At 47.8% G+C, this 14,877-nt stretch overlaps 1 protein-coding gene across 3 annotated transcripts in view; it reads left to right on the forward strand.

Annotated features, from left to right (window-relative positions):
• Positions 1–14,877, forward strand: part of MYO1G (myosin IG) — a 96,817-nt gene that overhangs the window by 1,409 nt on the left and 80,531 nt on the right. For all 3 annotated transcript variants that reach the window (XR_014503656.1, XM_083406167.1, XM_083406168.1), the window contains exons 2-5: positions 5,927–6,135; positions 9,527–9,620; positions 11,719–11,884; positions 13,946–13,999. Coding sequence is in view for 2 of the 3 variants with exons in the window: in XM_083406167.1 (XP_083262293.1) it covers positions 5,927–6,135; positions 9,527–9,620; positions 11,719–11,884; positions 13,946–13,999 (523 nt within the window). In the remaining variant the exon portion in view is untranslated. The remainder of the gene's footprint in view (positions 1–5,926; positions 6,136–9,526; positions 9,621–11,718; positions 11,885–13,945; positions 14,000–14,877) is intronic.

Genomic DNA, 14,877 nt, shown 5'->3' on the forward strand with positions numbered 1-14,877 from the left:
TTCTGCCATCAAGGTTGTGTCATCTGCATATCTGAGGTTGTTGATATTTCTTCCGGCAATCTTAATTCCGGCTATGATTCGCATGATGAATTCTGCATGTAAGTTAAATAAGCAGGGAGACAATAATACTCCATCTTTTCTGCAATGAGCTCAGCATGTGCTATGACGTTCTACCAACCTCCCCCCATTTAATCTTCACAACAACCTGGCGAGGTAGGCCTGGCACAGAGATGATGACTGGCCCAAGGCTGGGCACTGAACTTCTAGCAGGGATCTGAACTCTGGTTCAGATTTAGTACCGTCATCACCTCTGAATCTAAATGTGATTTCCATATAGCTACCATCATTGCTACCAGCCCACACATTTGTGGCTTAGGGCCCTGGTATTTACAGGACCGCCTCTCCTGGTCTGCCCTGCAGAGGACCTTAAGGTCCATGAATAATCATAGTTTAGAGGTCCCGGGCCCTAAGGAAGTCAGACTACCCTCCACCGGGGCCAGGGCCTTCTCAGTGATGGCTCCGACCTGGTGGAATGCTCTGTCCCATGAGACCAGGGCCCTGCAGGATTGAACTTCCTTCCGCAGGGCCTGTAAGACAGAGCTATTCCACCTGGCTTTCAGTTTGAACTTAGCCTGATCTTTTATTCCCCTTCCTTCCTTCCTTCCCCTCCCCATTTTATGAAAATTACCCGCTCTGGGATCCCACAGCTAATTCTCCTCGCTGGCCCAAATAGGACTAACTTAGCCAGCTAGCCCTGGTGATCATCTAATGTTTATTGGATGGATTTCCCCCCTAAATTGATTTTTGAATTCTGAATTTATTGTTATTCACGTTTTATAATGTAATTTATGCTGTTTTTTTGTTGCATCAATTAAGTGTTTTAAATTCATTGTTAGCCACCCTGAGCCCGGTTTTTGAACCGGGAAGGGCAGGGTATAAATAAATAATAATAATAATAATTATTATTAGTCATCTCATGTTCGTTTCAAGTCACCTGAGCCGGTGGCTGTTGCCACATCTTGTGGCAGTGAGTTCCAAAGGTTAATGGTGCGTTTTGGGAGCCAAAGAAGGAATGCCCACTCCGAATATTTAGATTCGGAGGTGATGACAGATACACGCGCACACACACACACACACACACACACGTGGTGGTGACGACTTCAAGTTCCCAAACGAAACTGGCAAGAAAAAGCGAGGCAGAAATACAAAGAAACTGGGTAGGAACAGAAGAGGTTTGGACGCAGAGCAGACCCACCCTGTCACGCGTGATATTGCTGAGCAGCTTGTGGAAATGAGAAACTCAAAGTAGTTTGCTGCTTCTCTGCTTCCCTGGTCAGGAGACAGAAGGAGCGATGGATGAAAGCAGAGGAAGATTGGAGGGTGGTTGGTTTTTTGAGTGGGTGGAAGCAAAGGCTTTGCGGTTGGGAATTCAGGACTTTGCGTGACAAAGTGAGAAGCCATGATGGCTTAAGGGTTTGCGTGAAAGTTCCGGCGTTTTCGTGGCAATAGGAGACTGTGCTCTCTTAGTCGTTTATTCGTGTCCGACTCTTTGTGACTCCATGGACCGGAGCATGCCAGGCACTCCTGTCTTCCACTGCCTCCCGCAGTTTAGTCAAACTCATGCTGGTAGCTTCGAGAACCCTGTCCCACCATCTCGTCCTCTGTCATCCCCTTCTCCTTGTGCCCTCCATCTTTCCCAACATCAGGGTCTTTTTTCCAGGGAGTCTTCTCTTCTCATGAGGTGGCCAAAGTCTTGGAGCCTCAGCTTCAGGATCTGTCCTTCCAGTGAGCACTCAGGGATGATATCCTTCAGAATGGAGAGGTTCCTTATCTCCTTGTCTTGGGGGTCGCATAACCGTCCAACATTTCTCCAATGAAAATAGGGACATCCTAAGGAAAAGTGGGACATTGCCGGATAAAATCAGAAACCGGGACAGCTTCTGTAAATCCGGGACTGTCCCTGGAAAATACGGACACTTGGAGGGTCTTGCATTTGGAGGCAACAAAGCTTCTGAATACGAGTTTCTGGAAATCACATGACGGGCAAGTTTCTCTTGCATTCAAATGCTGCTTGCGGGTTTTCCATGATATCTCTACCCCCATCATTCTGCCCGGACACTGAGGTCCAGCTCCGAGGGCCTTCTGGCGGTTCCCTCATTGCAAGAAGTGAGGTTACAGGGAACCAGGCAGAGGGCCTTCTCGGTGGTGGCGCCCGCCCTGTGGAACGCCCTCCCAGCAGATGTCAAGGAAATAAGCAGCTATCTTATATTTATTTTTATTTTATTTTTAAAATATTTTTTATTAGGGATTTCAACGTAACAATTTATCAAAAATACATCATCCACATTCCCCCCATTTTCCCCCTCCTCCCTAAAAAAGAAAAATAACCCACTCACCCACCCACCCCCAGCTCCTCTCTCTGATTTCTCAGCACGTTATTCTCTGCATGCTTTAAAATTGTAAAGATCCTTAATTTATCTATCTATATCTGTATCTATATCTATATCTATATCATCTATATCTATATCATCTATCTGTCTATATGTTACCAAAAAAAAGTTTGTGTGTGTTTATTCAAAACCTGCCAAGGAGTCCAGTTCATTTTGTTGTTTCTTTAAGTACTTTGTCAAAGGTTCCCATTCTTCTTTAAAGTCACAGTTGTCCTCATCACGCAGTTTGTGTGTCAGTTTCACCAGTTCTGCGTAATCCATCAGTTTCTCTTGCCACAGTTCTTTGGTCAGGATTTCCTCGTTCTTCCATCGTTGTGCTATTAAGACTCTTGCCGCCATTGTCACATACATAAAAAATGTTTTTCAGTTTCCTTGGCAGGTCTTTTCCTACAATCCCTCACAAAAATGCTTCAGGCTTTCTTTACAAATGTCATTTGGAACATTTTCTTCAACTCATTGTTTATCATTTCCCTTTTTAAAAAAAATCTTACTACAGTCCCACCACATAGGGTAAAAAGTCCCTTCTTTTTCCTTCAATTTCCAGCATATGCCGTATTTTTCACTCTATAAGACGCAGCAGACCACAAGACGCACCTAGTTTTTGGAGGAGGAAAACAAGAAAAAAAAATCTGAATCTCAGAAGCCAGAACAGCAAGAGGGATCACTGTGCAGTGAAAGCAGCAATCCCTCTTGCTGTTCTGGATTCTGGGATAGCTGCGCAGCCTGCATTCGCTCCATAAGACGCACACACATTTCCCCTTACTTTTTAGGAGGGAAAAAGTGAGTCTTATAGAGCAAAAAATACAGTATTTGAAGCAGTTTTAGACGTTCTTCCTATCTGCACTGGTGTTATTCTCCTTATGTTCTTATGTCCTTATTTTCTTGCTGCCTGGCTCACACAGCTGTGGGACGCACATGTTGGCCACATTAGCACATCTGAGCCTGGCTGTTGCAGCTTGTGTCCTTGTTTTTATTGCACAACGGTTGTGTACGCCGGAGAAGGGGCATCGCTCTAAGGCAGAGCATCAGTCCTTGCATTGCAGGAGGCGACTGAGGCGAAGATAGTTCTGCCCATCTTCTGTCCTCCAACCTGGCCTCTGTGGTTAGTCCCCCTTCCTCTTCTCAGTTTGACGCACCCTGGGAGTTTCCTGCAAGCTGCCGTTCTTCCTCTGTTTACAGGAAGGCGTTGGTTTCTCAACTTCAGAGCAGACTTTTGCCCTTGACAGACAGGGGAGCAGACTTTTGTTTCTGTAGCCCCTGCAGGCAGCTAGTGCCCAGGGGTGCCCAGCAGGCAGAGACAGGGCAAAGGGACCCGTTGTAGGTGGCACCGTGTAGGGGGCGGACAGAGGAAAGGCAGAGAGTGGCCACTTCCGGACTGTCACTCTTTGGCAGGTGGGATCCAGTCGCATTCTTGCAAATTCAGCTTGCAGAATTATAGCGGGTTTGGCACTCTGTGGGGGCACACTCGGTGCAGGATTTACGTATAAGCGAAACACGCTATAGCTTAGGGCCCCACTCTCTTGGGCCCCCCAAAAATTAAAAGAGGAAAAAACTGGATCTATAGTTCCAAAATACAGTCATACCTTGGATTACAGGTATACAGTATACCTGAAGGAGCATCTCCACCCCCATCGTTCTGCCCGGACGCTGAGGTCCAGCGCCGAGGGCCTTCTGGCGGTTCCCTCATTGCGAGAAGCAAAGCTACAGGGAACCAGGCAGAGGGCCTTCTCGGTGGTGGCGCCCGCCCTGTGGAACGCCCTCCCATCGGATGTCAAAGCGATAAATAACTACCTGACATTTAGAAGACATTTAGAAGACATCTTAAGGCAGCCCTGTTCAGGGAAGTTTTTAATCTGTGATATTTTACTGTATTTTTTGTTTCTATGGAAGCCGCCCAGAGTGGCTGGGGAAACCCAGCCAGATGGGCGGGGTACAAATAATAAATTATTATTATTATTATTACAGACACTTCAGGTTGTGTTTTTTTGGGTTACAGACCACTGAAACCCAGAAGTACTGGAACGGTTACTTCCAGGTTTCGGCGGTCGCGCACACGCTAAATCACGCTTTGTGCATGCGCAGAAGCACGGAATTACAACCCACGCATGCGCAGATGCGGCGCTGCGGGTTGCGAACGTGCCTCCCACATGGATCACGTTCGCAAGCCAAGCCAATACTGTATTTTTCCATATATAAGACTATATTTCCCCCCATTTTTTAAAGTTTGAAATTGGGGGTCGTCTTATACACAGAATGTTGCAATTAATTATTTCTTAATTTTGGGCTCAAAAAATAGGGGTCGTCTTATACATGGGGGTGTCTTATGCAGGGGGAAATATGGGAGATGTTGGTGGGTTACTAGACCCAGGGGCCGCCTCAGCCTCCCTTGACCAAACCGGCAGTGGAGCAGCTGTAAGTGATGGCCCAGCTGGAGGCAACGAGGTCATCCCCGCATCTGGAGCCAGGGCAGGCTCAGGCCCCTGACTCGGCGCAGCTGGGGTTTGTTGCAGGGGAACCTGTGCAGACTGGGGCTCTTCAGGATCAGGCCCCAGACTTGGTTCAGATGATGCCCGAGGCAAAGGATCCGGTGCAGACTGGGACTCCTCTGGTTCCAAGTCCCAGCCCGAGTCCCAGGCCATCACAAAACCTCTTTTGTTGACCACCAGCATTACGCTTTCCATTTTTAAGTTGGGAAGAGAGTACCGTATTTTTCGCCCTACAGGACGCACTTTTTCCCCTCCAAAAATGAAGGGGAAATCTGGGCGCGTCCTATAGGGCGAATGCAGGCTTTCGCTGAAACTTGGAGAGCGAGAGGGGTCGGTGCGCACCAACCCCTCTTGCTCTCCAGGCTTCAGGAAGACATCTGCAGCCTAGACAGCCCTGCGGGAGTTCCTGCAGGGCTGTCTAGGCTGCGGATAGCAGCTTGCTTCCCGGAGCGCCGGGCGCGCTGAAAGCAGAGCGCCTGGCTCTTCGGGAACACATCTGCAGCCTAGGCAGCCCTGTGGGAGGTCCCGCAGGGCTGTCTAGGCTGCGGATAGCAGCCTGCTTCCCGGCGCGAGGGGCGCCCTGAAGCAGAGCGCCCCTCGCGCCGGGCAGACATCCGCAGCGTGGGGAGCCCTCCAGGAGTTCCCTGCAGGGCTCCCCACGCTGCGGATAGCAGCCTGCTGCCCGGCGCGAGGAACACCCTGAAGCAGAGCGCCCTGCGTGCCGGGCAGACATTGGCCAGCCCCACAAGCTCGGGGGACAGCAGGGAGGCGCAGCGCCGCCATCCCGCTGTTCCTCGACTTGGTTTGGTTTCCCCGACCTGGTTTTGGGGGGGAAATAAAGGGGAAAAAATTTTCCTTTATCCCCCCCCCCAAAAAAACTAGGTGCGTCCTATGGGACGGTGCCTCCTATGGGACGAAAAATACGGTAGTTGCTTTGGAAGATGATAATCAGGCATGCCCTCCTAACTATGCTCCTCTGGCCTCTCCAAGGTTTGAGAAAGGGAGGATCTACACGTACATCGGCGAGGTGGTGGTCTCCGTGAACCCCTACAAGCAAACGGCGCTTTACGGGAAAGATGTGATTGAGCAGTATCGTGGCCGCGAGCTCTACGAGAGGCCGCCCCACCTATTCGCGGTGGCCGACGCGGCTTACAAGGCCATGAAGCGCCGGGCAAAGGACACCTGCATTGTCATCTCAGGTATGGCAGGGGAGAGGGCTCTTGGTGCTCTTGGGTTCCTCCATATAAAGTGTTATAAGAAAAAACTGCTCCTCTTCCCTTATGGGGTACCCAAGAGCCTGTATAGAGTCCTTATGTAGGTTCTCTGTGTCAGCATCACCCTTGAGCCAGTGCCACTAACTGGACTCACACACTTCAGCCCCGACTGGGCCAGGCGAGCTGGGCAGCACTTCCAGAGACCACCTTCAGCACAGGAACAGGTCAAAGTGCTGTGGACTCACAGCTTAGAGTTGTGAGCACCGGATTCACTTCCACAAGTAGACAGTCGTCGCACAGCAGAGTACAGCAGAGTCTAGCAGAGTATATAAACAACTCGGAGAGCAGCTCTGTAGAATATCTTCTTTATTCTATCTACAACTATTATACTACTATATACCGAGCTAAATGAGCCTAAGCATAAATGAATGCTAAACCGCACTGAGTGTCTGCAGCTGCTCTTAGCAGCAACCTTATCTAAACACACAATCTCTCTCTCTGACACACTGACTGACTGATTGACTGACTGACTGACTGACTGACGGACTCTTTCACCGTCTCTTTGATGTGGTGCTGGAGCAGAATAAGTAGAGAGCAGAACACGCCTCCTCCTCCTCTCTGCAGAATCAGCAGACTCCTCAGGAGATTCTTGGATATGGGAGGGGTGAAATCTCCTCACTCTGTCAGTAGGAGAACATAACAGAGGCCAACCAGAGAATATTGAGAAGCAAAGCAGTTTGTAAGCCTAATCTTCATTAAACTGTTGCAACAGGGTGTTCACACCCCCCCCCCCCCACGCAGGAGGGAGGAGGAACCCAGAACAAAGGTGTGTAAGCACTTATAGAGATTTTTGAAATTGCCACCCTGTAGCTCAAGCCCACTGAGCCTAGGACTTACCAATTGGAAGGTCGGCGGTTTGAATCCCCGCGACGGGGTGAGCTCCCGTTGCTTGGTCCCTGCTCCTGCCAACCTAGCAGTTCGAAAGCACGTCAAAGTGCAAGGAGATAAATAGGTACCACTCCAGCGGGAAGGTAAACGGCATTTCCGTGCGCTGCTCTGGTTCGACAGAAGCGGCTTAGTCATGCTGGCCACATGACCCGGAAGCTGTACGCTGGCTCCCTTGGCCAGTAAAGCGAGATGAGCGCCGCAACCCCAGAGTCGGCCACGACTGGACTTAGCGGTCAGGGGGTCCCTTTACCTAGCTCAAGACCACCCGAAATACATCACAGAAGGAGCGGTCTACAGCAGAATCCTGTCTGGCAGGAAGCCTGTTAATGGGTTTACCTGGACAGCCTGGGCCATTCTTTGTGATGATAAATACTTAATTCCTGAGTCCAGGTCACAGGCTCACCCTGTTCATACACAAATGTGCCCTTAAGGCAGGATCTGTGAGCACAGAGACAATGGGGAGGCTTTTCCCATTTCCATCCAAACTGCAGAGGAATATTTGAGGTCACTGAAAGAGTCAAAATGGCTTTAGGACTGTTTTCCTGTACTGTTTTCAGACATGTGGTTTATATTGTTAGGATATTTCCGTTCCACCTTAAAAGGGAGCAAGATGTTTGTGTCACAGCCTGCGTATTTCCTGTTTCACAGGATGTTTATGTTGTGTCTTTGCTTTCGTCTCTCTCGGTGCCGGAACACTGAAGCAGGCAGTCATGTTTTTTTTTGTTCTGATCAACGCAGAAATAAACTTGTAAATAATGCTCTCCTGAGTGCATCTTTCGCTGTGTGCTTTATCTGCTGATAGAGCGTGCATCGGTTCTGGAATGTGGCAAGCTATTTCTGGAGCTCGTGTCGCTAATTGCTGATACTGCATGTCTATGGGAGATCGATGGACGCCTGGAGACGACGTGGAGTCATGATAGACTTTGTCTCCCTGGCAGTATCCCAACATATATATCCTTATATGTGTTTGCCTGGTACATTTATGAACAATTATTTTATATCTTAGGGCAACCTTACAATTCTCATAGCAATAACAAAACCATCACATCGCCACCCGCAGTCTGAAGGGGGACCTCTCCCTCTCCTTATTGTGAGGAGATTTCACCCCTCCCATATCCAAGAATCTCCTGAGAAGTCTGCTGATTCTGCAGAGAGGAGGAGGCGTGTTCTGCTCTCTACTTATTCTGCTCCAGCACCACATCAAAGAGTCAGTCAGTGAGTGAGTCAGTCAGACAGTGTGTCGGAGAGAGAGAGTGTTAGAGAGAGAGATTGTGTGTTTAGATAAGGTTGCTGCTAAGAGCAGCTGCAGGCACTCAGTGCGGTTTAGCATTCATTTATGCTTAGGCTCATTTAGCTCTGTATATAGTTGTATAATAGTTGTAGTTATAGAATAAAGAAGATATTCTACAGAGCTGCTCTCCGAGTTGTTTATATACTCTGCTATACTCTGCTAGACTCTGCTGTGCGACGACTGTCTACTTGTGGAAGTGAATCCGGTGTTCACAACTCTAAGCTGTGAGTCCACAGCACTTTGACCTGTTCCTGTGCTGAAGGTGGTCTCTGGAAGTGTTACCCAGCTCGCCTGGCCCAGTCGGGCTGAAGTGGATGAGTCCAGTTGGTGGCACTGGCTCAAGGGCGATGCTGACATATTGATGGAGGAAGCATCTCCCAGTTCCACTCCTTTCCTCAACCTCTTCTTCTTCTTCTTCTTCTTCTTCTTCTTCTTCTTCTTCTTCTTCTTCTTCTTCTTCTTCTATATTTTGAAAGTTGTTTGCCTCTCTGTCTGTTCTCTATGCTTTTTTTTATTAAAAAAACTATTAACAATTTCAACATAACAAATTATCAAAACAAATCATCTTCATTATTCCCCCCTTTCCCTCCCTCCCCAACAAACCCTCCCCCCCAAAAAAAACCTTCCTTCAGCTCCTCTCTCTGATTTCACAACTCATGTTATTCTCTGCATATCGTAAACCTGCATACATCCTTGCATTATCTATCTACTATATCAACCCTCAATAAATATGTGTATATTTATTCAAAACCTGCCAAGGAGTCCAATTCATTTTCTCTTTTTAGATAATTTGTAAAAAGTTCCTGTTCTTCTTTAAAGTCACAGTTGTCTTTGTCTCACAATTTGCATGTCAGTTTCGCCAGTTCCGCATAGTTCATCAATTTCTCTTGCACTGTTCGTTTGTTGGGGTTTCCTCATTCTTCCATCCTCGTGCCATCAAGACTCTTGCCGCTGCTGTAGCATACATAAATAAGTTCTTTATTTTCCTTGGCAGGTCTTGTCCTACAATCCCTAACAAAAATGCTTCTGGTTTTTTTTTACAAATGTCATTTTAAACAGTTTCTTCAACTCATTGTATATCATTTCCCAATTTTAAAAATTTCTCTACATTCCCAAATGTCTTGTTCTTCTTTATAGGAGAAAGCGGTGCTGGAAAGACAGAGGCAAGCAAGTATATTATGCAGTATATTGCGGCTATCACAAACCCCACCCAGAGGGCAGAGGTGGAAAGGTAAGCGATTTTGTGGGTGCTCTTCCTGAAATTGAACTTGAGGGTGTGGGGTTTTTTTTGGCTACTAGCCATAGCAACAACTTCGATAATGTGGAACTTCCACACCCATAAGCAGTCTATCCCCAAGTACCTGCATTAACGAAGAAATCTGAGGGCTCCCTTTGACAAAAAAAACAAGGACACCAGCCAGGAATACCAGAGCAAAACAGCAACCAGTAGGCTTGGTCTTTATTGAAGACTGTCGCGACAGGACTCCCACCTGCAACAAGGTGGAACAAGATGGAAGCCCCAAACAAAAGAGAACCCAAACTTTTATTAGTTACTAATCCCCCAAGCTACACCCCCCCAAACTACATCACTCATACATCATGGTTACATCATGAAAAGGGAGGTCTGGTGGCCGTAATCTGAGCATCCTGGACCCTGCCCCATGGTTCTCCTTGCCCTCCACCAAACACCCATCAAGTGTAACAAAAGAGATATTTACATTTCCCTGTTTCCCAGCCACGTTAATCGCACCCTTTTGTCTTCATCTGGGTTTGTTATTTCTGGAATGGCTACCTGTCTGGCACTCAGGTATCAGGAATTATCACTCAAGCAGAGGGGCTGCTGAGGAGCTGAGCTCACATGTCTAGATGAATTTCTGAAGTTTTCCCAGTGAGCTAGTACATAGATACATTTATCAGTGAATTCTGACATTTGGTATCGTGCAGCAAAGGCCTTTTGAATAGATAGGAAGAAACTGTGATGGGGTGTTTTTGGGGGACAAATCACAAAAGTCACAAAAGCGATTGTGCTGGTTTTGGTAGTGGGCTGCATGTGCATGATATCTGATGGAGGGGCAACCCCCCCCCCAAACCTATACATAAATTCCTGCAACAATACCGAATTTGATATTGGATGTTATATATGAACTCAGATTAATGTCTTCATTTGCGATGCAGTAGCAGAGAAGTGTAGCTGTACCTTTAATTATCTGTGATGACTGATTTTATACACCTGTGATGTTGGTGTGGTTTAGTATCCTAAGAATTTTTTTAAGCAATGTTCAGGATTCAGGGTGGGGTGAACCCAAAATAAGTCCCACAAGCCTGCAGTGTGTTGCCCTGTTACCGGAAAAATCCGAGGGCTCCCTTGGACAAAAAGTAAAGACACCAACCAGAGTAAATTGGAGCAAATCAGCAGCCTGTAGGCTTGGCCTTTATTGAACTGTTGCAGCAGGGTGTTCCCCTCACTCGCAGGAGAGAGGAAAGACACAGAAAATGGTGTGCAAGACCTTATAAAAACTTTTGAAATTCCCATCCTCTAGGTCAAGCCCACCCTCAGAAACATCATGCATACATTACAGAAAGGAGGGGTTGAGGGAGGAGTTGTGGTGGTAACCTGAGTGTCCTGTCACCTGGCTGGTTCCCCTCTTTCCCCCCTCCCATGACTCATTTTCTAAAGACAAAAGGTAGTCGCAGTTTCCTGCCCCCTGAGGGGAAATCCAGTCACTGTTCTTTTGTTATAGTCCGTGTTGAATCCACTCGTGTATGCAGTCTGTTGTGTAGTTGATGGCCTTCTGTCTAGGACCATCAGGGTTGGCATAGCAACTGGGCAGGGCTCCTGTGGATGTGCTGCTATGCTCAAGGGATTATGGCGGCCTGTATCAAACCTTCCCCATGTTGTAGTCTTTCCTTCATGGAGTAAAATAAAAGTGGAACAGTGCAAACCTGATGTATGGTTGATTTTCTATGAATTTATAACAGAAGTGTAGCGTATGTAGTGTGTGAGTGTGAGTGTGTGTGAAGTCTGTACAAACTGAATGATGGGGGGGGGGGGGTTCCTGCTACAATACACCTGTGATGTTGGTGTGGTTTAGTATCCTAAGAAATTTTTAAGCAATGTTCAGGATTCAGGGTGGGGTGAACCCAAAATAAGTCCCACAAGCCTGCCGTGTGTTGCCCTGAGAAGTCCCTCCACATCCAGCAAATTTTGCAGGGCTGAACGTAGAATTTGAACCTGGGTCTCTGCACTCAGAGACCAGCCCAGCAATCGCCACATCCCCTTGGCCCTGATTCTTCCCTCTCTGTCTTCCTTCCTCTCTGCTTTCCTTCAGGGTGAAGAACGTCCTGCTAAAGTCCAACTGCGTCCTGGAAGCTTTTGGCAACGCCAAAACCAACCGCAACGACAACTCCAGCCGGTTTGGCAAATACATGGACATCAATTTTGACTTCAAAGGGGACCCCACGGGAGGCCACATCAACAACTACCTCCTGGAGAAGGTACTGCGTGTGGCTGAAGGTGGGGTGGCCCTAATGAATCATTGTGTTACAGTGGTGCCTCGCAAGACGAAATTAATTCTTTCCGCGAGTCTCTTCATCTAGCGTTTTTTTCGTCTTGCAAAGCAACCCGATTAGCAGCTTAGCGGATTAGCGCTATTAGTGGTTTAGCGGCTATTAGCGGCTATTAAAGGCTTAAGGGATTAGCGGATTAGCTGCTAAAAGGCTATTAGCGGTTTAGCGGCTTAGAAAAAGGGGGTGGGGAGCAAAAAAAAAATCTCAAGACTCACAAGACATTTTCGTCTTGCGAAGCAAGCCCATAGGGAAATTCGTCCTGCGAAGTGCATCGAAAAACGGAAAACCCTTTCGTCTAGCGGGTTTTCCGTCTTGCGAGGCATTCGTCTTGCGGGGTACCACTGTATAAGGGGGAAAAAACTTTTCCCTTATGGGGTACCCAAGAGCCCGTATAGAGTCCTTAAGTGGGTTCCCTATTGGTATTGGTAGGAGAAGATAACAGAGGCCAACCAGAGAATATTGAGAAGCAAAGTGGCTAGTAAGCCTGATCTTTATTGATCTGTTGCAACAGGGCGCCCCCTTCACATGCAGGAAAGGACACACCAGAACTTAGCCAGAGACTACCCCCAAAAACACCATACCTACATCACAGGAGGAGGCCGTCTCCAGCAGAAATCCTATCCGTCAGGATACCTGATAATGGTCACTGATTGCATTACCTGGGCAGCTTGGCCATTCTTTTGTGATGGGAAATACTTTAATTCCTGAGTCCAGGTCACAGGCTCACCCTAAAGGTAAAGGTAAAAGGACCCCTGGCCATTAGGTCCAGTCATGACCGACTCTGGGGTTGTGGCGCTCATCTTGATTTACTGGCCGAGGGAGCCAGCGTACACCTTCCGGGTCATCTGGCCAGCAGGACTAAGCCGCTTCTGGCGAACCAGAGCAGCGCACGGAAATGCCGTTTACCTTCCCGCCAGAGAAGGTATTTATCTACTTGCACTTTGACGTGCTTTCGAACTGCTAGGTTGGCAGGAGCAGGGACCGAGCGACGGGAGCTCACCCCGTTGTGGGGATTCGAACTGCCGACCTTCTGATCAGCAAGCCCTAGGCTCTGTGGTTTAACCCACAGTGCCACCCGCGTCCCTATTCATACACAAATACACCCTTAAGACAGGTAAGCAAAAGACAATGGAGAGGTTTTCCCATTCCCTTCCTCCTTGCAGAGACATGTTGTTGTTGTTTAGTCGTTTAGTCGTGTCCGACTCTTTGTGACCCCCTGGACCAGAGCACACCAGGCACTCCTGTCCTCCACTGCCTCCCGCAGTTTGGTCAAACTCATGCTGGTAGCTTCGAGAACACTATCCAACCATCTCGTCCTCTGTCGTCCCCTTCTCCTTGTGCCCTCCATCTTTCCCAACATCAGGGTCTTTTCCAGGGAGTCTTCTCTTCTGAGGTGGCCAAAGTCTTGGAGCCTCAGCTTCAGGATCTGTCCTTCCAGTGAGCACTCAGGGCTGATTTCCTTCAGAATGGAGAGGCTTGATCTTCTTGCAGTCCATGGGACTCTCAAGAGTCTCCTCCAGCACCAGAATTCAAAAGCATCCATTCTTCGGCGATCAGCCTTCTTTATGGTCCAGCTCTCACTTCCATACATCACCACTGGGAAAACCATTTGAGGTCAATTTGGGGGAGTCAAAATATCTTCACGATTGCTCTCCTGTACTATTTCAGACACGTGGTTTATATACTTATGTATGTGTTTGCTTTGTACATTTATGAATGTTTATTTGGGACCTTAGATGCAATTTCCGGCGCCGCAAAAGCGAGTCCCTGCGCTGTGCTGTGCCACTTTAACGCAGCGCGCGGGGGCTCACTGAACGGATGGTTCGGTTCAAGGACGGCTCGGGGCCTGGTAAAACGACCCCCGCGGGCTGCTTGCGGCCCATGGGCCTTAGCTTGCCGACCCCTGAATTAAACTTAAGCATATTGGTTATATGAGGCTGGTTATCCCACAGTTCAGAGATGCATTCTGAGTCTTCCCTTCCTTTGCAGTCTCGCATCCTCAAACAGCAGCCAGGCGAAAGGAATTTCCACACCTTCTACCAGGTGAGCAAACCTCCAGAAGAGGACTGTTGCAAATAAAAAATATGCCCTTTTCCCTTATGGGGTATCCAAGAGCCCATATAGAGTCCTTACATAGGTTCCCTATTGGTAGGAGGAAATAACAGAGGCCAACCAGAGAATATTGAGAAGCAAAGCAGCTAGTAAGCTTGATCTTTATTGATCCTGTTGCAACAGGGTGCTCCCCTCACACGTAGGAGAGGAAGAGGACCCCCCAAAATTGCTGTGCAAGGGCTTATAAAGACTTTTGAAATTCCCATCCTGTAGATCAAGACCACCCCCAGAAACATTATGCATACATCACAGAAGGGGTGTAACCTAAGACCACCCCACAGATACATCCCACCTACATCACAGAAATTTAAATGTTGTTTTTCTCCTCTCACAGTTTATCCCCTGTCTGGCAAGTTACTTGATTGGATTTCCTGGGGAGCCTGGCCATTCTTTTGTAGTGGTAAAATACTTATTTCCTGGGCCAGGTCACAGGCACACACCCTATTCAAACACAGACATACCCTTGAGACAGGATTTGTGAGGAAAGAGACAATGGGGAGGCTTTTCCAGTTTAACCTTGCAGAGAAAAGATTTGGTCAGTTTAGGAATCAAAATGGTTCCAGGTTGGTCTTCCTGTGTTGATCTATGTATGTGCAGTTGTGAACATTACCATATATCTAATACCATAAAATTCCTATCACAGGACCCAATCCTGCTGTGATTTCTCCTCATTCCTGATCTGCTTCTCGGTCCTCAGATTCTGCCTGAACCTCAGGGCTGTTATAACTCTGTTGATGTTGCTCCCTTATCCCTCAGAATCTCAAAGCGAAGTACGCCACCAGCTATATATTTTGGAAATTGGTTTTCCA

Source organism: Podarcis tiliguerta, assembly GCF_965153285.1.
Source record: "Podarcis tiliguerta genome assembly, chromosome: 12".
Classification (NCBI taxonomy): domain Eukaryota; kingdom Metazoa; phylum Chordata; class Lepidosauria; order Squamata; family Lacertidae; genus Podarcis; species Podarcis tiliguerta.